Source organism: Microcaecilia unicolor, chromosome 5 (genome assembly GCF_901765095.1).
Source record: "Microcaecilia unicolor chromosome 5, aMicUni1.1, whole genome shotgun sequence".
NCBI classification, from domain to species: Eukaryota; Metazoa; Chordata; class Amphibia; order Gymnophiona; family Siphonopidae; genus Microcaecilia; species Microcaecilia unicolor.
In genome coordinates, this window is record NC_044035.1 from 78,606,977 (window position 1) to 78,628,455 (window position 21,479).

The 21,479-nt window shown below is 48.4% G+C and overlaps 1 protein-coding gene across 2 annotated transcripts in view; it reads left to right on the forward strand.

Moving 5' to 3' along the window:
* KIF11 (kinesin family member 11) overlaps positions 1-21,479 on the forward strand; it is a 125,975-nt gene that overhangs the window by 95,497 nt on the left and 8,999 nt on the right. For both annotated transcript variants that reach the window (XM_030203008.1, XM_030203007.1), the window contains exons 18-22: positions 802-941; positions 2,246-2,525; positions 2,637-2,859; positions 3,229-3,377; positions 14,996-15,106. In XM_030203008.1, the coding sequence (XP_030058868.1) occupies positions 802-941; positions 2,246-2,525; positions 2,637-2,859; positions 3,229-3,377; positions 14,996-15,106 (903 nt within the window). The remainder of the gene's footprint in view (positions 1-801; positions 942-2,245; positions 2,526-2,636; positions 2,860-3,228; positions 3,378-14,995; positions 15,107-21,479) is intronic.

The window sequence follows — 21,479 nt, forward strand, 5'->3', positions numbered from 1 at the left end:
GCTTCTTTTTTTTGTTATCTTAAAGCTCAATGCCCGTTATTCGTATTTGGCCAAATAATAAAATATGCTATTCGGTACAGCTAGTCTCTTCACCATCCACCTGTGTAACTTCCCTAGGTTGCCTGCCATAGGCTTACCATGGAGCAACCCTCAATTTTGCAAATCACCATACGCTATGCTTGTATTACTTTGCTTGTCTGTGGATAAGGCAGAGTTGCTTACCTGTAATAGGGGTTCTCGAACAGGGCAATACAGCCACACTCCCCCCCCCCCCCCCCCTTCCTCATGGGGAGAAGCCAGCTGAGAAGGGAGGACCAGCTTCAGTGTAGGAATGCCCACACTTGTTCAGCAAGCTTGCAAACGTTTAACTGAGCTACAGGAGATCTTTCACACAAGTAGCTATTGGAATGACAATACCACATAGTGTGCCTATGGAGAACTTCCATTACAGGTAAGCAGCTCTGCTTTTATTCAGATATGATACCAGCAACTTAATTGGAATTAGAGGATGATAGGATGTTTGAAACAAAGACAAGTACTTCTCTAATTCTGTAGAGCTTAGATTCAAAGTGTTTCTGTACTTCCGCTATATAATCTCAGAACTTTTTACCTATTGCCTTTTTAAGTGCAAATGAGAAGTACCTTTTAAACATTGAACTAAAAATTTAGAGTTTTGTGTGATTTGAACTGTGCTTTATTGCCAATGCTATGGCAACCCAAACTTTCAGCAAATATTTCAAGTTTGGTTTATGGAGTCCATTTAGGTAGAGTGACATGTTTTGTTTTTTTAATCCTTTTTAGGATGTGGCAAAAGTCATCGCTTCTCTACAAAATCAATTGAACAAGTTGACTTCGAAGACTGAAGAAAACTTCAGTAGCATCCTGATGAAGGGCGAGAAGCTGCAAGAATCGTTTAGAGCTTTACAGGAAGAAGTTCAAATGTAAGAATTTCTATATATTTAGAATCAATAGAAATCAAACAAAATAAAATACCTTTTTTATTGGACATAACTTAATACATTTCTTGATTAGCTTTCAAAGGTTGCCCTTCTTCGTCAGATTGGAAATAAGCAAATGTGCTAGCTGACAGTGTATATAAGTGAAAACATTCAAGCATTACTATGACAGTCTGACAGGGTGGGAAGATGGGGGTGGGTCGGAGGTATGCATGGGGACATCAAAGCATATCATTGATATTCTAACAGGATAGGTGAGGGTTGGGGTGATCAACAGAGACATACAGTTTTATGGTTTATAATGGGCTAGGAACCCCAGATCCTTGTTAAGTCCTTTCTGTTGGGTGTTAAAAAAATATATATATATTTAGAACAAACTATAGCTGCCAATGTTTTTCTTAACCCCAAACTGGGTAAATCTCTGGGTTTGTGTGGTTGATTTTTTTTCTCCCTCCCCCGAACTGAACAAGCATGTATTTATTGGGGTAATGGAAAAGATCTATAGGGTACATACAAGTTGGCCATCTAGCTTCCCTTCCCTTTCCCAAAACTAGTATAGCCACACCCTTTTTCATAATAGATGGTCCAGGTCCCACTGCCCACTACAATGGCAACAGTAGTAATACTACTCTGTGCCCAGTTTGTAATGCTCCCCAATGAAGGGTATATCTTATATCTATTAGTATAGAAAGGCTGGAAGAGCAGGTGCACTTATTGCACCCACAGCAATTTAAACCTACTCCCTCTACTTGCAGCACTAGCCTCTTAAAAATGTGCACAGGTTTTATAAGTAGATGATGTAGCAGGACTACCACATGAACAGTAGCTATGAATATCAGCCACATCCTGGTAGGGGAGGTGAGACTGAGGAAGGTGGCAAGAGAACATGTGGAGGGAGAGGTGAAATTAGTCTGAGAATAAGATGGAGAGAGAGAAGCAAATGGAGGTAACTCGTAGCAAAATAGAGTTCAATAAAAAAAAATATTGACAAGAAGTTGATAGTTAAAGTAATAAGGAAAAGTGAAATAGAATAAGGAAAAGGCTTTAGAAGACAGATAAGGAAATAAGTTTTGACATTTTACACTTTTGGGATTATTTAGGGGTATTTATGTTCTAGCTTTAGGGATTTTTTTTTTATCATGAAGGGGTACATATAAAACAAATAGGAAATTTGTTGTATAGAATGTGTGTGTGTTTTCAGAACAAATCTGCAAATGTTGTATACATGTTTACCCTTTGAGTTTGGCATGAACTCTGTTTTTGCTAATGTTTTGTTTTTTTTCATACAGTCTATCTACAGATGCAATTAGCAGTACTGCTTCCCAGCAAGAGAAGTTTGTCACTGTGTCTGATAATTTGCAGCAAGAAATGAGGCAGCTAACAAGTCTAAACTCCCACACGCTGGAGGAATCCAACAAGCAATGTGGGGAGCTCAGCAGCAGTATAACAAGAGAATATCAGGAGACAGAACAGTGGTGGGAAGTTGCAGACACCAAAGTGGCCTGTCTTACAGAACAGCAGAAATCCTATTTAGATGCTAGAAAGTTGCAGCTCCAATGTTTGCAACAGGTACAGAAAAGGATCATTGAACTATTGTATCACGGATAACTGATTCTTTGTCAAAAGGGCAGCTAGAATTGATGTTTTTTTTTTTTTTTTTTTTTTTTTCTGTGTGATCAGGACGTATATGAAAAATGTAGCTCATCGGTTGCAGAACTCACAGAGCATATACACAAGCAGCGAGATGCTGGACATACTGCCGTGACGACCCTCAAAGACCAGATGATGATAGACAAGAACGTGGTGGCAGAGCAGAGACAGGACCTCTATGCACAAGCGCAACTAGGAAGGAATAAAGTGCTTTTATTTCTGCAAGATGAGCTTATAACAGACATTCAAACTGGTATGTTAGAGGAAAAGTAAATTTTAACAGAGTTGTGTGTTAGCTAAATAGTACGCGGTATGTTTTATAACAGATTCAAAAGGTTCTGTTTAACTTTCTCAAGTAGACCTTATAAGCTGAAGAGTTTGTGTGGGTGATATTGATGCCAAGGAATACTGCTTTGGACCTCAGTACTTCTATAAAACTTCTTCTGTATTATAGAACCTTTTAGGAGCATTCAGTGTAAAAAAAAAAAAAAAAGTCTGAATAATGCTGTTAGCTAGCTTTACAAACAGTTTGAGTGAGCATTTGTTTCCTGTGTTCAGAAACTTAGCCTCTTCTGTGCCTTTTAGTAAAACTTGGATTTAATTTTTTAAATCATGTTTAAAGGTGTGACTCCACAGAGGAAGCAGTATTCATATCCAGATATGCTTGTAAAAACAAAGCCACGCAATCAACTACTTGAGGAGTTCCAAAGGCAGCAGCTAGACCTACAGATATTAAGCAGCACAATGGTGGCAACAGAAGAGTCTGATCAGGTAAACTAGTGTTCGTACAGAATCCTAAATGTTTGGAGATCGCAAGTGTGGAACTTTATTCCCTAAAAATTTAAAGTTGTCATTGAATTTTATCTTTGGAGAAACACTGGAACGGTCAGCCATACACAATCAGATTGTCCTAGGCTATTACAAGTAGAATAAAACAGCCTACCATGTTGTAATAAATATCTTGAAAGCACAAACTGTAGAGTTCCTAGAAAGTTGTGAAAGCTTAAAAGTTTTTCTAGGCATGAGTGGGAAATCCCATGCAACTACTACTATGCACAGATTCCCCTATATATTGGAGGGTGGTGGGGGTTTTTTTTGTTTGTTTTTTTTTTTGTGGTCTAGATGACACACTTTGGTCACACTTTTTTTTTCCTTCTTTAATAGATGTTCAGTCTTGATTGGTACTTAAGGGGAGGGTCTGTTGGGCCGTGTTTTCCCTGTGTTGTTAAGCCCAGCTTTTTTGTGGAGTGTCTATTACGGCCTTGATCAGCCTCTCCATTTTTGGCTCATTTTTCACACATGATTGAGAGCCAGCAGCTTCAAGAGATGATCAGTTGTAAAATGTCCACTTCCTCCACGACCCTCCAGACCGGTCAAGACGCATGGGTTATGTCCTCCTACCAGCAGAGGGAGACTGAGAAACACTGAGCTTTTGAATACTGTATATATAACCTGTGCAGTACATCCACTAGCCAGTATTTTCTCAGTCTCAGCAGAGGTAGATGGACAGCCTGTGCAGTCTTCAATAGTCTGGTGAGGTAGTTTGATTATTCAGTTGAGGAGTTTCCTCTCTTATTGCCTAAGTTATTAGTTTGGACTACTCCCTGTACGTGGTTAAAAAAAAAAAAAAAAAAAAAAGTGCTTCGGGGCCCTGGGTCCGGTGGGGCCCAGTTTTTCCCCCTGGGGTGTTACACCTGTGTTCAGGTCCCTCCCCCTGTGCTGCTCTCCTTGGAGATGCTGGCAGCGTTGTGCCTCGGCTGCTTTCTATGATTGTAGCCTTGAGAGCCCCCCACTTTTCAGCTGCCAGACAGAAAGAAAGAAAGAAAAAGAAATTGGGTGATATCTCTTTAAGAGCCGTCTGAGGCTTTATGTAGATAGGAACGGACGGCAGGTTCGTTTCCTATCGCTAGCGAAAGAGAGCAGAGCGATTCTTTGTTGGGGGGAAGCTGTGAGAGACAGCGTGTGCGCCGCTCAGCACAGCGGGTGGTGTGCTTCGAGGGCATGGCAGGCAAACTTCTCCGCTGTCGCGCGTGCTCGCGCCGAGGCATAGAAGCGCCGGGAGGCCAGTGCCGTTTGTGCGGCGAACCAAAGCAGGCCTCGCCGATGGCGGCACCCCCGGTGTTGGTGGCGGAGGCCCCAGCTAGTTCGGGGGCATCGGGGACAGCAGGAGCACCGGCAGGGACGGTTTCAACAAATTTAGTTTTGGCGGGAACGGCCGCCATTTTGGATTCCGCGCGTCCCGCGGAATCAGCTGTTTTTGGCCCTGCTGCTCCCGGGTCGGCGCCGAAGGGGGTGCCTGAGGGTACAGGAGGCGTTGGTTTTCCTCCGGATTTTGTTTGGACCCTTTTTCAAGCCTGGAAGGCTGGTCCCCCATCTTTAGGGGAGGGGGCTAGTGCGGCGCTGGCGAAGAGGCCTCGGTTTGAGTGGGATGACGAGGAGGGGTTCTCCCCTGTAGGATCCGAAGGTGTTTTCAGTGATATTGGGGACCCTGAGGGGCTTGAGGGGCCTCAGGATCCGGAATTGGTGGTCCCGGGGGAGGATCCCTCTGTAGTGCGGATTTTTCACAGGGAGGAGCTTGCGGAGCTCATTGAGCAGATTTCTTCCACCCTCAAGTTTGATCAGCCAGAGGCGGTTTTGGGGGAGGCTAAACAGGTGGATCCCTTGGTTAAGGGGATTCAGCGGCAGGCTAGGTCCTTTCCCATGAATAAGGACATCCGGGATATGGTGTTTCAAGAGTGGCATTCGCCGGATTCTCCCTGTAAAGTGTCTAAAGCTATGTCGAGACTGTACCCGCTCCCACAGGAAGATAGAGATGCCTTTAAGGCTCCCACAGTGGATGCAGTGGTGACAGCAGTTACAAAAGCCACGGCTATTCCGGTGGACGGGGGGACTGCTCTCCGGGATCCCCAGGATAGGAGGCTTGAGTCCTTCCTCAAGCGGAGTTTTGATCTGTCGGCCCTGGCCCTGCAAGCCTCGATTTGTGGGGGGCTAGTTGCGCGGGCGTGTTTCCGATGGGCCGAGAAACTGCTGGATGATTCGGTGGAGGTTGGGACCTCCGGGGTACAGGAATTAGCCAAATTGGAAATGGGATCGTCCTTTTTGTCTGATGCGCTTTATGATTTGCTCCGTGCTTCGGCCAAGAATATGGCTATGCTGGTGGGGGCACGTAGGGCACTGTGGTTGCGAGGTTGGGTCGCTGACGCGGCCTCCAAAGCTAAGCTTTGTTCGCTTCCTTTTAAGGGGTCCATGCTTTTTGGGGAGGATTTGGATAAGTTGGTGCGTGGACTCAGCGATGCCAAGGCCCCTCGGCTTCCGGATTTTCGTCCAAAAGGGGCGTCCAGGGGTACTTCCTCCCGAGGCAGGTTTAAGGAGGCTCGCCGGTATAGGCCCGGGAGGACTAGTGGGCCCTTTAGAGGTCGGTTCTTCCAGCGAACTCAGTCCTTTCGGGGGAATCGGCGCGGAGGGCGCGATTTTTCCGCGGGAGGACAGGTTTCGGGGCGTAATTCGCAATGAAGGTGTGCGGGCCCAGGCTCTGGTTCGGGTAGGGGCTCGGCTGAGTCTGTTTTACCAGGACTGGGCCCAAATCACATCGGATCAGTGGGTCCTCGAAGTGGTGCGAGACGGGTACGCTCTGGAGTTCGACGGCTCGCCTCCCGAAAGGTTTCTGGAGTCCCCTTGTCATTCAAGGCTCAAGCGGGCAGCAGTGCGAGACACTCTGGCTCGTCTGATCAGTCTGGGGGCGGTGGTACCTGTTCCCGCCGCTCAACGCCGCTTGGGCTGCTATTCAATTTATTTTGTAGTCCCAAAGAAGGAGGACGCCTTTCGGCCTATCTTAGATCTGAAGGCAGTCAATGCGGCTCTCAGAGTCCCCTCTTTTCGCATGGAGACATTGAGGTCGGTCATTGTCGCGGTGCAGGAGGGGGAGTTTCTCACGTCCTTGGATCTGACGGAGGCTTATCTACACATCCCCATTCGGGCCGCTCATCAGCGATTTCTGCGCTTTGCGGTGTTGGGAAAGCATTTTCAGTTTTGTGCTCTGCCTTTCGGGTTAGCAACGGCTCCTCGAACCTTTTCCAAGATCATGGTGGTAGTGGCGGCAGCCTTGCGGAAGCAGGGGATTCTGGTGCACCCGTACCTGGACGATTGGTTGATTCGGGCCAAGTCCCAGTCGGAGAGCGAGGTGTCTACGGCTCGAGTGGTGCAGTTTCTTCAGTCTCTGGGCTGGGTAGTGAACTTTGGCAAGAGTCACCTGGTGCCGTCGCAATCGCTGGAGTACCTGGGGGTTCTATTCGATACCAGGAACGGTCGGGTCTTCCTGCCAGGCCCCCGGATTCGCAAGTTGCAGGGTCAGATTCGTCTATTTCTGTCGGAGGCGGCTCCGACGGCCCGGGAGTATCTGCAAGTCCTGGGGTTGATGGCGGCCACCATAGAGGTAGTTCCGTGGGCTCGGGCGCATATGCGGCAGTTGCAGTCAGCTCTTCTTCGTCGATGGGCGCCCCTGTCGCAGGAGTTGGATGTCCGCCTTCAGCTGCCGGTAGCCCCACGCCTCAGTCTCAAGTGGTGGCTAGATCCAGGCAATCTGGAAAAGGGAATGCCGTTGGAGGCTCCGCAGTGGTTGGTTCTTGTCACAGACGCCAGTCTTCAGGGCTGGGGAGCTCATTGTCTCGGTCAGGTAGCTCAAGGACGCTGGTCTCAGGTAGAAGCTCAGTGGTCCATCAATCGTCTGGAAACCCGGGCCATTCGACTAGCGCTTCAGGCGTTTCAGAGTGTGCTGATGCAGAAAGCAGTCAGGGTGTTTTGCGACAACGCCACCGCCGTGGCTTATGTCAACCGTCAGGGGGGCACAAAGAGTCAGGCGGTCGCGGAGGAGGCGGCGCTGTTGTGTCAATGGGCGGAGGTCCATCTGCTGGCGCTCTCCGCGGCGCATGTGGCTGGAGTAGACAACGTGGAGGCAGATTACCTAAGCAGGCATGCTCTAGACCCCGGAGAGTGGTCGCTTCATCGGTCGGTGTTCAGTCGCATTGTAGCGGTCTGGGGACTTCCCGTGATGGATCTGATGGCAACGGCCCGCAATACTCAGGTTCAGAGGTTTTTCAGTCGTCGGAGGGATCCTCGAGCGGAAGGCATAGATGCGCTTCTAATTCCGTGGCCGCAGGAGTTACTGTATGTGTTTCCCCCGTGGCCGTTGGTCGGTCGGGTGATTCAGCGCATCGCTCGGCACCCCGGACAAGTGATCTTGTTAGCCCCGAATTGGCCACGTCGGCCGTGGTACGGAGATCTGGTGCGGTTGGCGATAGCGGATCCTCTGCCGTTGTCAGATTCAGGGGTGTTGTGTCAGGGACCGATAGTTATGCCAGATCCGGATCGGTTCTCGCTTACGGCCTGGCTCTTGAGAGGCACAGGTTAAGGAAGAAAGGTTTTTCGTACAGAGTGATTGATACAATGTTGAGTTCGCGTAGGCAGTCCACTTCACTGGCGTATATCCGGGTCTGGAGAGTCTTTGAGCATTGGTGTACAGGTAGGCAGGTTCTTCCCTTTCGGGCGTCGGTGACAGATGTCTTGGAGTTTTTACAGGATGGTATGGACAGGGGTTTGGCCTTGTCTTCTTTGAAGGTGCAGGTAGCGGCTTTGTCGTGTTTCCGTGGGAAGCTCCAGGGAAAGTCGTTAGCTTCTAGTCCTGATGTGGTTCGATTTTTGAAGGGTGTTAAGTTACTGCGCCCGCCCCGGCGGCGGATGGTGCCTCCGTGGGATTTGAATCTCGTTTTGGAGGCTTTGGTGAGGCCACCGTTTGAGCCCTTGGTTTCTGTTTCAGATAAGGATCTGTCCCTAAAGACGGTGTTCTTGGTGGCTATTACTTCAGCTCGTCGAGTGTCAGAACTTCAGGCTTTGTCGTGTAGAGAGCCCTTTTTGGTTTTTTCGAAGGAGAAGGTTTCGTTGCGCCCGGTGCCGTCCTTTGTGCCCAAGGTGGTTTCAGAGTTTCATGTGAATCAAGTGATTTCTTTGCCAGTGTTGGGTGACTTGGCGGGGGATGCGGAGCAGCGTCGACTGGCCAAGTTGGATGTGCGTAGAGTCTTGCGCTGTTACGTCTCCAGAACTCAACACTATAGGCTTTCTGATCGTTTGTTCGTTCTCCATGGTGGTGCAAGAAAGGGCGCGGCAGCTTCCAAAGCTACGATAGCTAGATGGTTGAAGGAGTCCATTGCTTCGGCGTATTTGCTGAAGGGCCGCGTGGTCCCTAAGGAATTTTCGGCTCATTCTACCAGGGGAATGGCAACCTCCTGGGCGGAGAGTAGTATGATTCCTCCGTTAGATATTTGTCGAGCGGCGGTTTGGTCGTCATTGCATTCCTTTGTTAAACATTACAGGATTGATGTGCATGCCAAGGATGAGGCAGGTTTTGGAGCTGCAGTGTTGACCTCTGGCCTACGCGGATCCCGCCCTTAGGATCTTACTGCTTGGGTACGTCCCATGCGTCTTGACCGGTCTGGAGGGTCGTGGAGGAAGGTGAAATTAGATCTTACCTGCTAATTTTCTTTCCTCTAGACCCTCCAGACCGGTCAAGGCCCGCCCTGTCTGTACTGTAGGCCAGGAGGTCGGTTTGTCTGTTGTTCTATCTTGGCAGCTGTTGAGTGTGGTTTCTATGGTTTCAGACTTTGTTTGTATAAGTCTGGTCAGGTGTGACCGTGTTTGTTAGTCCACCTGTGGAAGCACACACAATTCAAAGGGCACAATGAAAGATATGAAGAAAGTGTCCAGTTGACAGTGACCGCGTACGGGGTTGTTAGTTCTAGTTGGTGTTTTGGTTTTCTCTGCTTTGTCAGGGTTATACTGGCTAGTGGATGTACTGCACAGGTTATATATACAGTATTCAAAAGCTCAGTGTTTCTCAGTCTCCCTCTGCTGGTAGGAGGACATAACCCATGCGTCTTGACCGGTCTGGAGGGTCTAGAGGAAAGAAAATTAGCAGGTAAGATCTAATTTCACCTTAGATGATCAGGTTGATTACCTGTGCTTTGCCGTTAAACATGTTGTCTTAGATTAACTCAAGGATGTTGCTTAGGGCCATTATGCTGCTGAAGATTGCATCTACCAGATCTTCATGGACCCAGCACTGAGAGCAGTGGTGTTGGTGTGCCAAGATGCTGCATCTCCAGGAAGTGTTGGAACAGGTTTGACAGTTCTGGTCTGTTAAATCTCCATTTCTATCACAGGGCAGGTGATGTGTATTTTCATCAAAGTAACGAGAACATAGATGAGAACAAATAAAGACCGTTTGGCCTATTCAGTCTGCTCATCCATACCAACTATAAAACTAAATTCCTTCCTCTCCTTTGGAGATACTTTATACTTGTCCCATGCTTTCTTGAACTCTAAGACTGTCCCCTTTAGTTGACTCCTGAGTCTGTCCCCTTGTTACAGAACTTCCTTTCAACTGACGAGTCGGAGAAACTGAATGAAATCTCTGTAAACCTAGAGGATGTAATGGGGCAATTTGACAAATTGAAGAGCAGCAAATCCCCTAGACTGGATGGTAGTCACCCCAGAGTACTGATAGAATTGAAAAATGAACTGGCGGAACTATTGTTAGTAATATGTAATTTATCTTTAAAATCAAGTATGGTACCAGAAGATTGGAGGGTGGCCAATGTAAATCCAATTAAAAAAAAAAAAAAAAAAAAAAGGTTCCAGAGGTGATCCGGGAAATTATAGACCAGTGAGCCTGACGTCGGTGTTGGTCAAAATGGTAGAGACAATTATAAAGAACAAAATTACAGAGCATATTCAAAAGCATGGATTAATGAGACAAAGCCAATATGGATTTAGTGAAGGGAAATCTTGCCTCACCAATCTAGTACATTTCTTTGAAGGGTTGAACAAACGTGGCTAAAGGTGAGCCGGTTGATATTGTGCATCTGGATTTTCAAAAGGCATTTGACAAAGTACTTCATGAAGACTCCAGAGGAAATTGGAGAGTCATTGTGAGACTGAAAGATGCTGCGAATCGCCTTGTGGAAAATGATGAAGAAAAAGCATATGTGCTTAACAAATAGTTCTGTTTTCACGGAAGAAAATCCTGGAGAAGGACCACGATTGACTGGCGGAAGTACATATGCGAATGGAGTGGATATAGCATCGTTGATGGGGGAGAGTTTTTATGAATGAAAATTGAAAGGTGAACAAAGCCATGGAACCAGATGGCTCTTTTGAAGCTGCTGGCTCTCAATCATGTGTGAAAAATGAGCCAAAAATACCAAAAATGGAGAGGCTGATCAAGGCCGTAACAGACACTCCACAAAAATGCTGGACTTAACAACACAGGGAAAACAAGGATATTGAAGGAGTTGAGAGAGGTTCTGGTGGGTCCTTTTAAAGATTTCTTTAATAAATCCTTGACAGGGGAGGTTCCGGGATTGGAAAACTAACTAAACATGTATATACTGTCTAAACAGTACCTGAGAAGGTCAGGATGTATAACTTTTCACAGAGCCTCAGAAAAGATCTGTCTATCTTTTTTCCTTCCGGGCTGAGACTGAAGCAACAGCCAGCATCTGCTGGGTAATTTCAAACTCCAGGCCAATCAGAGCCCAGAACAGTCAGTTTCAAATAAAAACTGGTTACATCACTACAGGCACTTTCTATTATCTGTGTGCCAAATAAAAGAGAGAAGTTGGTCCTCTGTAACAGCTTTAAACATAAACATGCACCATCTGCTGGCCAAATTAGAGAATAACTCTTCAGAATTAATTTAGGCAGGAAAATGTCCAATACATTTTACAGGCTTAACACACTTTTTTCAGAGTTGAACTATTAAAAGTTTTTATATAAGACTGAGGGAGCCTCCGCCTCCACCCCCACCCCATATGGCCATGACTGGGGAATTCTGTGGATTCCCAGAAAATCTGTTACTTTGTAGGAAAAGTCATTTTTTTTTTCTCTCCCCCTTTTTTGGCTCTTGAGGCTGCAGAAAAAGAGCATGTTTGTTTTACAGAAAGTATACTCTGGAACAGTATCTGACATTTTATGGATAGGGTACAGTAGCATGGAAAACAGAAAAATGGAGATAAAGACCATATGGCCTATTCACCAGCTCTGGCGCAGACCGTACAAGTCTGCCCAGCACTATCCCCGCCTCCCAACCTCCAGCCCCGCCTCCCACTACCGGCTCTGCTAGCCAATCTCGGTTAAGCTCCTGAGGATCCATTCCTTCTGAACAGGATTCCTTTATGTTTATCCCACGCATGTTTGAATTCCGTTACCGTTTTCATCTCAGTCTGCCCAGTAGGACATCTCTGATGGGGCTGGCAGGGCTTCCCAAACCCCGCCAGCTGCATCTTTCCTTCCCCGCAGATGTTCAGGCACTTCTGAACTCTGCCCCCCCCCCCCCCCCCCCCGATCTTTTAAAGCTTTTATTTCTTTGCTTTCACCAAACAGCAACTCGTACCCACTGCTTGTGCCAGCCCAAAGCTTTCCCAATGACTAACTTCTTGATTCTGTATAGTCGGTACCAGGTCAGAGGGAAGGCTTTGGTGTTTGTGTGAGCAGTGGGTATGAATTGCCACTCACTACTGTGCCCCTGGTTCTGCCCATTCATATCATCTACTAACCCTTCCTCTCCATTAGAGATCCTATGTAGTTGCCCTAAGTTTTGTTGAATTCAGATAGTTTGTTTCCACAGGAGGTCATTGCACAAATTCACCACCCTTTCTGTGAAGTATTTCCTCAGGTTGCTTCTGAATCTGTCCCCTGTAATCTTCATCTTATGGCCTCCCCCTCTTCATTCCAGAGCTTCCTTTCAATTGAGAGAGATTCCTCCTGTGCATTTATGCCACAGAGGTATTTAATGTCTATCATACCTCTCCTCTTCTGCCTTTCTTCATTAGATTTTTGTCCCCATACTCGACCACTGATCAAAACAATAAAGTAGGATAGATTCGGTCCATAGGGCTGCTACTTTGAAGGTGCAGTCTCCAGAAATGTACACAATAATGTAAATGAGGTTTTGCCAGAGTCTTTTATACAGAGGCTACACCACCTCCTTTTTCCTAGTGGTCGTTCCTCTCGCTATGCATCAAAGTATCCTTATAGTTTTCACTGTCACCTTTTTTACCTGTTTGGCCACTTTAAGAAGATCACAACCTAGTCCCACTCCTTTCATGCAGAAAAGTTCTTCACTCCCTAAAATGTACCGTTCCCTCAGGGTTTTGCTGTTCTTCTGTAGTCAGACATGGCATGATCAATACCCTTGGCATGTACTAATAATTGTTCGTGTTGTCAGATCAAACTTAGTATGGGGTAGATTGCCTTTTTTTTTTCTCGCCATGTTTTCTGACTTCGAGTCCCTTCCACAAAGGCCGCATACAAGTCTAATAGATATTGACTAATGTGTGTGTTTAATGCAGTGGCGTAGCCAGACCTGAGATTATGGGTGGGCACTGTGTATATAGGTATAAGTAGTGTCTCTTGGGATCCTACAAAATAATGCCTTAGAATGCACTTGATGATGGATTTCTAAGTAGTCTGCCTAACAGCTGCCCTGCATCAATATAACCACATACATACTTAATGGAATATATACTTAATGGAAAAATTGATATTTTTAAATATAATTGCATTATCCCATATCTTAAAATTGACCATACTTATGTCTACTACAACAGCAAACCTCTCAACACACATGGCAGGATCCTGCAATATAATTACATAGGAAAAATATATTCAAATTCTGGTGGCACCTCAATAATAGCAATACAAAATTCCTTCACTGCCAGGTGCTTTGTAAAGTAACACTAAACAGTGGCGTAGGAAGGGAGGGGCGGTCCGCTCGGGGGTGCCGGCCCCGCTGGTTCCCTGCTCCCTCGACCCCGGAACAGAGAGAGCAGGGGCAGAGAGAGCAGGGAACCAGCGGGGCCGACGCAGCTCCGAGCGACGTGCACTCGGGGCGGATCGGCCCTCCCGCAGGTAAGAATGCGCTAGGGGGGGGGGGGTCGCGCCGTGCTGCACCTGGGGGGGTGCGCAGCGGCGACCCGCCCTGGGTGTCATTAGCCCTCGCTATGGCACTGACACTAAAGCCTGCAAAGAAGCTTCTTAACACTAATTCTGAACACAAATACCAACACCAGTACTTTTATAAAGACAACGGTGAATATACATAGCAGGAATACGCATTCCATTGGAAAATTAAGAGAAGTCACTCATACCACCACACAAACCACATGCCAGCTGAATCTCTCACCTTGGTCACATGCAGAACACATACCAACCCTCATGAATTACAGAAATGAGGAACAAAAATTACAAATTGTCCTGTAGCCGACATCAGCCCTTCCCTGCCCTACCCTTCTTTTTTTTTTTTTTTCCCTTGTCCATCCCTTCCCCATCATCTATCCTGCAGCTAGGCATCAGCTCTACTCTAGCTCCCCCCACCCCTCCCTGTAACCTAGCATCAGCCCTGTCCTACCCGTCTACCTTCCGCCCCATAGTCTGGCATCTCCCCTACTCTTCCCAATCTCCCCCTCCCTCCATCCTTAAGCACATCAGCAATCAGCATTAAATATAAAACATTTTTAATTTTTCATACTTGAGCACTGCAGAGACGACCCCCACCCAAAAACCAACATAAAACACCTTTTTTTAAAAAAATTACTATTTTAATCTGCGCACTGAGCCCATCCCTGCCCAGGAGCCTACCCTGACCCAAATGACCACAATGACACATTTGTTTTACCTGCTGAGAGGCTTTGAGCTGAAGGCTGATCAGTGGTGAGGCAGGGCCCATTCCCAGATTAGCTGAGTCCATCAAGAGTCCGGCCCCGAATAAAAGCCTCCCCAGTCCCAATAGCATCCTTCCCTGGACCCACTGCCCTGTTTCTCTCGCCCCTTTCATTCACCCACCTTGCAGCATGATATCCCTCCCGTTGCACCTTGCCGGGTCCGCACTAAAACAACCAAGGCAGAGGCGCGGAAGTTTACCTCAGAACAGAATAGCCAGAACTGGCACAGGAAACAGTAGCAGCAGGCAGAGAGCCGCGGTCCCGCACCTCTACTTTGGTTGTTTATTAGCATGGACCCAGCAAGGTACAACAGGAGGGATCATGCTGCACGGCGGGTAGATTAAAGGAGAGGGAGGGAGAAAGAAGCAGACACCGGGTCGGTTCCTAGGAGAGCTCTCATGAGTGGCAGTTGTTTACTGTTACTGGACTAGAGGCATCTGCAGCCTGACCAGCACCGATTGGAGGGTTGGACCCACCCAGGCCCACCCGTAGCTACACCCCTGGTTTAATGTCTGTTAATACAAAGTTGGATATATCATTAATAAGAGGTAAAGCTTCTGTATTTAAGGATGTACTGAGAAACTCCATTTTTTTTTTGTCTGCAAAATTATCCGCTAGGACTCCCCAGAAGTTGAGCCTGAATTGTATGAAGACAATCCCTTGGATGAAAAAGTCTGTGTAGATTTAGATATCACTTGCCAAGAAAATGGAGGTGTTCCTTTCTTCCAGGTAATGCTCTGTAGTTGATTTTTAGTGGCTGTATAGGTGTTCATATTGAAGGCTTTAACTACTTGTTAGTTAGTGGCCCTTTTACTGAAGTTTAGTGTTTGCTAAATGCTGCATATCCCATTTTATACTTATGGGCTATATGACAGTGCGTGCTAATGGTCGTTATCCTTGTGATGCAGTTACCAGTTGGATTTAGGACATTTTGCATGGTGTCTGTGGGGGGGGGGGGGGACAGAACCCCCCCCCCCCCCCCCCCCAACATTTTTCCAAATGAACCAAAAACAAATGTGCTATTAGTTTATTAAAAATAAAATTGCTGCTATTGGCAGATATTACTTCAAGATGCTGTAAAAACTTGGATGGTCCCTGTTTTCAAAATGACTTCATTCAGGAAGTGACCATTAAGATCTATTTTAGCAAAATGGCATTTAATGAAGATGTAATATAGCAAACGCTTCCCGCCATATGCCTTAAGGGAGTTTCCTAATAAAGGTTGGACTAATGTATTTTCAAAGGTTATATTGTTTAAAAAATTGCAAAGTATTTTGAAACTATGTTGAGGTCCTGTTTTTTCCGGACACCGTGTATAATGAATATGCCTTAGAGCTGCATCTGTTTGGCATCCGACATATACAAATTTGTTTGAATATCCTGGAAAATAAACTGTTAATTTCATCACCAGGACAGGCAGAGAAACCCTGGGATAATGGATATGGAGGTGATTGTTTTGAAACTATTGATAAAGCAAAGTTCTCAGTTTTATATTGAGACAAGTTAGATGTGTACAGTTTTGTGTGTGTTTCCTCTCAGAATTAATTTACTCTAGAATCACCCCAATCTCAAGTGCCATATTGCACTACCTTTTTCTGTAAAGCCTAATAATGCTTTATCATGTGGTAGTGAATCCCAACACCATTCTGATCACGCTTAGCCTTTTGGTCTGTTCTTTGAATCCCTCTTTTCTTTTTTTATTTTTTGTTTCACTTTAAATTTCTTGATTGAGTAATCAAATGTAACAATGACTGACTGTATATAATTTCCTTCAATGCCAAAACAAAATGGGACAACTTTGCAAAATTCAAAACAGTGCCCAATGTGCTCTCCACTTTACAATTCTACTCCAGAATCCTCCAAACGCTCCTGTCCCACTCATATACTCAACCACTGTCATGTCTTGCCCAGTGGTTTCTTCAGCAAATGATATCATTCTCGCCTTCATCCCTCCCCCCCCCCCCCCCCCCCCCCCAGTCTGCCCACTTCATAATCCTTTTCCCAGTCCATTGGAATTTTTGTATATTAACATTTTCTTGAGCTTGTAAGCCATTCCATTTCTGCTAATAACTTCACTCACATTTTATAATGTATAGAAAGCTCCATATGTTGATTCCACTGGGATGTAATGATGCACCTCGCTGCTGCTACACTGGGATGTAATGATGCACCTCGCTGCTGCTATACCTGGATGGCAGTGAAAAAAAAAAACACTGTTCAAGCCTAACAAGTAGCTTTGAGGAGACTTTTCATAGCTTCATGCATATTCCCTTCCAATAGTTCTGTAGACTCCTACATGACCACCATACATGAAAAATGTCTCCCCTTCCTTCCCATATCAACAACATTGGTCTGAAACTGATAGAAACCTAGCCTTTAAATGTACAGAAGTGTAATAACCTTATAAGCACTCTCTTGAAGTAATACATGAAAAGGTACATTTCAAACTTCTAAAAAAAATAATGTTCCATTCCCTCGGAGTAGATTCAATCCCCATTTTAACCTAACGTCTAGCAGGTTCGAGCCTCTATCATATCTCCTCTCAGCCATCTTTTCTCCAAGCTGAAGAGCACTAGCCGCTTCAGCCTTTCCTCATAGGGAAGTCATCCCATCCCATTTATCACTTTTGTCACCCTTCTCTATACCCTTTCTAACTCCATTATATCTTTTTTCAGATGCGCTAACCAGAATTGCACACAGTATTTGAAGTGCTGTCACACCATGGAGTGATACAAAGGCATTATAATGTCCTCATTCTTGTTTTCCATTCCTTTCCTAATAATTCTATTAACATTCTGTTTGCTTTCTTCACTGCTTCTGCAACACACTGAGCAGAGGGTTTCAGTGTATCGTCAACAATAACACCTAGATCCTTTTGCTGGTCGGTGACTCCTAATGTGGATCCTTGCATTCTCCGAGGACAAGCAGGCTGCTTGTTCTCACGACTGGGTTGACGTCCACGGCAGCCCCCACCAACCGGAACAAAACTTCGCGGGCGGTCCCGCACGCAGGGCACGTCCACCGCGCATGCGCGGCCGTCTTCCCGCCCGTGCGTGACCTTTTCCGCGCTGGAGAGAGCCGCGTTCGTCTCTCTCACTGTCAGCCCCGGAAACCGGATCGCGTTTTCGCGCAAATTTTTTCTTCTTTTCGTTCTTGGTTCGCGTTTTTCTCTTTTCTTTAAAAATAAAAACGCGCTGAACTTTGTTTCCCTCGTCTTTTAGCGGGGGTGTCGCGTTGCGGCCTTGTGGCCGCGCGGTCGATTTATTTTCGAGGTGAGATTTTTACCGCCACCATCGACGACTTTGACTTCGCCGACGCGATTTTCCGTCGATGTCCTCGAAGGTCCCGAGTGGATTTAAAAAGTGTGGTCGGTACAGCCGGCATATCTCGCAGACCAACACTCACGCTTGGTGCCTCCAGTGCCTCGGGCCGGAGCACGATACCAAGTCGTGTACCTTGTGTCTCTGTCTCCGGAAACAGACACAAGTAGCCAGGCAAGTTCTTCGGGACCGTCTTTTTGGAACTTGCGCCGGCCCCTCGACGTCAACTTCGACGGCATCGGTATCGACGGCCGGATCTTCGGTACCGGGACCGATGTCCGCGAAATCGGCACCGACAGCATCGACCCCAGGAGAACAGCTCCCGTCGGCCCGCCGGTCCTCCGGAGACGGGAGGGGTGAGAGGCCGCGCGGGCAATCGGCCCCGGTCACTCCCTCTACCCAGGGCCCTCGGGACCGAACCCTGTCGGACCCGATTCCTCGAGGCAGAGGGGGATCTACTTCTTCCTCGTCAGTCCCACCGAGCGCCGATGACGGGCACCGCAAAAAGGAAAAGAAGCACCGTCATCGGTCGCCTACGACGCTCCCGGCGCCAGAGAGGAGTCGACGCCGAGGAAGCGTCGAGAGGAGAGGTCCCCCTCTGTAGTAGAGGTACTGCCACGGCAGGGTGCCGGCACTTCGGTGCAGTCTTATGGACCCGACCAGCTTCCGGCACCGACACCTCTACCGGCCCCCTCGCCTTTACCGACAGCGGGCCTGGACGAGTGCCTCCGAGCCATCCTTCCGGGGATCCTGGAAGGGCTGATGCGCCAGACTGTGCCGGCGCGCCGGCGCGCTGTAGCCCGGTGCCGAGGCCTTTGACGCCGCTTGCGGCGCCCGTCTCGACCGCCACGCAGGTGGAGTCGACGTCGATGGAGAGAGCTTCATCCCCGCCGGCGCGGGAGTCCACCGCTCGACGACGCCACCGAGGCCTCGGTGCCTCGACGTTGAGCCGGGCCCGGTTGAGGACTGAGCTGCAAGATATCATGTCTGACACCGAGGAAGAGGCCTCGTGGAGGGAGGAGGAGGACCCCAGATATTTCTCCTCAGAGGAGTCTGTGGGCCTTCCCTCCGACCCCACGCCTTCACCAGAGAGAGCTCTCGCCACCTGAGAGCCTCTCCTTTGCCTCCTTCGTCAGGGATATGTCTATATGCATTCCCTTCCCCGTGGTCTCTGTGGATGAGCCGAGGGCTGAGATGCTCGAGGTCCTCGATTATCCATCACCACCTAGAGAGTCCTCCACGGTGCCGTTGCATAATGTCCTCAAAGAGACACTGCTTCGGAACTGGTTGAGACCATTATCTAATCCCACCATCCCCAAGAAAGCAGAGTCCCAATACAGAATCCACTCGGACCCAGAGTTAATGCGGCCCCAACTGCCTCATGACTCGGCGGTCGTGGACTCTGCTCTCAAGAGAGCACGGAGTTCGAGGGATACCGCTTCGGCGCCCCCGGGGCGGGAGTCTCGCACTCGTTTGGACTCGTTTGGGAAGAAGGCCTACCAATCTTTCATGCTCGTGACCCGCATCCAGTCTTACCAGCTCTATACGAGCATCCACATGCAGAACAATGTGAAGCAACTTGCGGACCTGGTCGATAAGCTCCCGCCGGAGCAGTCCAGGCCTTTTCAGGAGGTGGTCAGGCAGCTGAAGGCGTGCAGAAAGTTCCTGTCCAGGGGTATATATGACACCTGTGACGTGGCATCTCGTGCTGCGGCCCAAGGGATAGTGATGCGCAGGCTCTCATGGCTGCGTGCCTCTGACCTGGACAACCGCACCCAGCAGAGACTGGCTGAAGTCCCTTGTCGGGGGGATAATAATTTTGGTGAGAAGGTCGAGCAGCTGGTGGACCAACTGCATCAGCGGGAAACCGCCCTCGACAAGCTCTCCCACCAGGCGCCTTCAGCATCCACCTCAGCAGGTGGACGTTTTTCCCGGGCCAGGCAGGCTGCGCCCTACGCCTATAGCAAGCGTAGGTACACCCAGCCGGCCCGAAGGCCTCGTCAGGCACAGGGACAGTCCCAGCGCGCTCGTTCCCATCAACAGCGTGCACCTAAGCAGCCCCCTGCACCTCCACAGCAAAAGCCGGGGACGGGCTTTTGACTGGATCCATGGGAACATAGCCGCCCTCAAAGTGTCCGCACCGGACGATCTGCCAGTCGGGGGGAGGTTAAAATTTTTTCACCAAAGGTGGCCTCTCATAACCTCCGACCAGTGGGTTCTCCAAATAGTGCGGTGCGGATACGCCCTAAATTTGGCCTCCCTTCCACCAAATTGTCCTCCGGGAGCTCAATCCTTCAGCTCCCATCACAAGCAGGTACTTGCAGAGGAACTCTCCGCCCTTCTCAGTGCCAATGCGGTCGAGCCCGTACCACCCGGGCAGGAAGGGCAGGGATTCTATTCCAGGTACTTCCTTGTGGAAAAGAAAACAGGGGGGATGCGCCCCATCCTATACCTGAGAGGCCTGAACAAATTCCTGGTCAAAGAAAAGTTCAGGATGCTTTCCTTGGGCACCCTTCTGCCAATGATTCAGAAAAACGATTGGATATGTTCCCTGGATTTAAAGGACGCATACACTCACATCCCGATACTGCCAGCTCACAGACAGTATCTCAGATTCCGCCTGGGCGCACGGCACTTTCAGTATTGTGTGCTGCCCTTTGGGCTCGCCTCTGCCCCACGGGTGTTTACAAAGTGCCTAGTGGTGGTAGCGGCGTATCTACGCAAGCTGGGAATGCATGTGTTCCCATATCTCGACGATTGGCTGGTCAAGAACACCTCGGAGGCGGGAGCTCTCCGGTCCATGCAGTGCACTATTCACCTCCTGGAGCTGCTGGGGTTTGTGGTAAACTACCCAAAGTCCCATCTCCAACCTGCCCAATCTCTGGAATTCATAGGAGCTCTGCTGAATACTCAGACGGCTCAGGCCTTCCTTCCAGAAGCGAGGGCCAACAACCTCCTGTCCCTGGCTTACCAGACCAGAGCGTCTCAGCAGATCACAGCTCGGCAGATGTTGAGACTTCTGGGTCATATGGCCTCCACAGTTCATGTGACTCCCATGGCTCGTCTTCACATGAGATCTGCTCAATGGACCCTAGCTTCCCAGTGGTTTCAAGCCACCGGGAATCTAGAAGATGTCATCCGCCTCTCCACCAGCTGCCGCAATTCACTGCACTGGTGGACCATTCGGACTAATTTGACCTTGGAGCGCCCATTCCAAATTCCACAGCCCACGAAAGTGCTAACAACGGATGCGTCTCTCCTGGGCTGGGGGGCTCATGTCGATGGGCTCCACACCCAAGGACTGTGGTCCCTCCAGGAAAAGGATCTTCAGATCAACCTCCTGGAGCTCCGAGCGGTCTGGAACGCACTGAAGGCTTTCAGAGATCAGCTGTCCTGTCAAATTATCCAAATTCGGACAGACAATCAGGTTGCAATGTATTACATCAACAAGCAGGGGGGCACCGGATCTCGCCGTCGGGATGTGGCGTTGGACCTGCCAGTTCGGCATGCTTCTCCAAGCCACATACCTGGCAGGCGTAAACAACAGTCTGGCCGACAGACTGAGCAGAGTCATGCAACCGCACGAGTGGTCGCTCCATTCCAGAGTGGTACGCAAGATCTTCCGAGAGTGGGGCACTCCCTCGGTGGACCTTTTCGCCTCTCAGGCCAACCACAAGCTGCCTCTGTTCTGTTCCAGACTACAGGCACACGGCAGACTAGCGTCGGATGCCTTTCTCCTCCATTGGGGGACCGGCCTCCTGTATGCTTATCCTCCCATACCT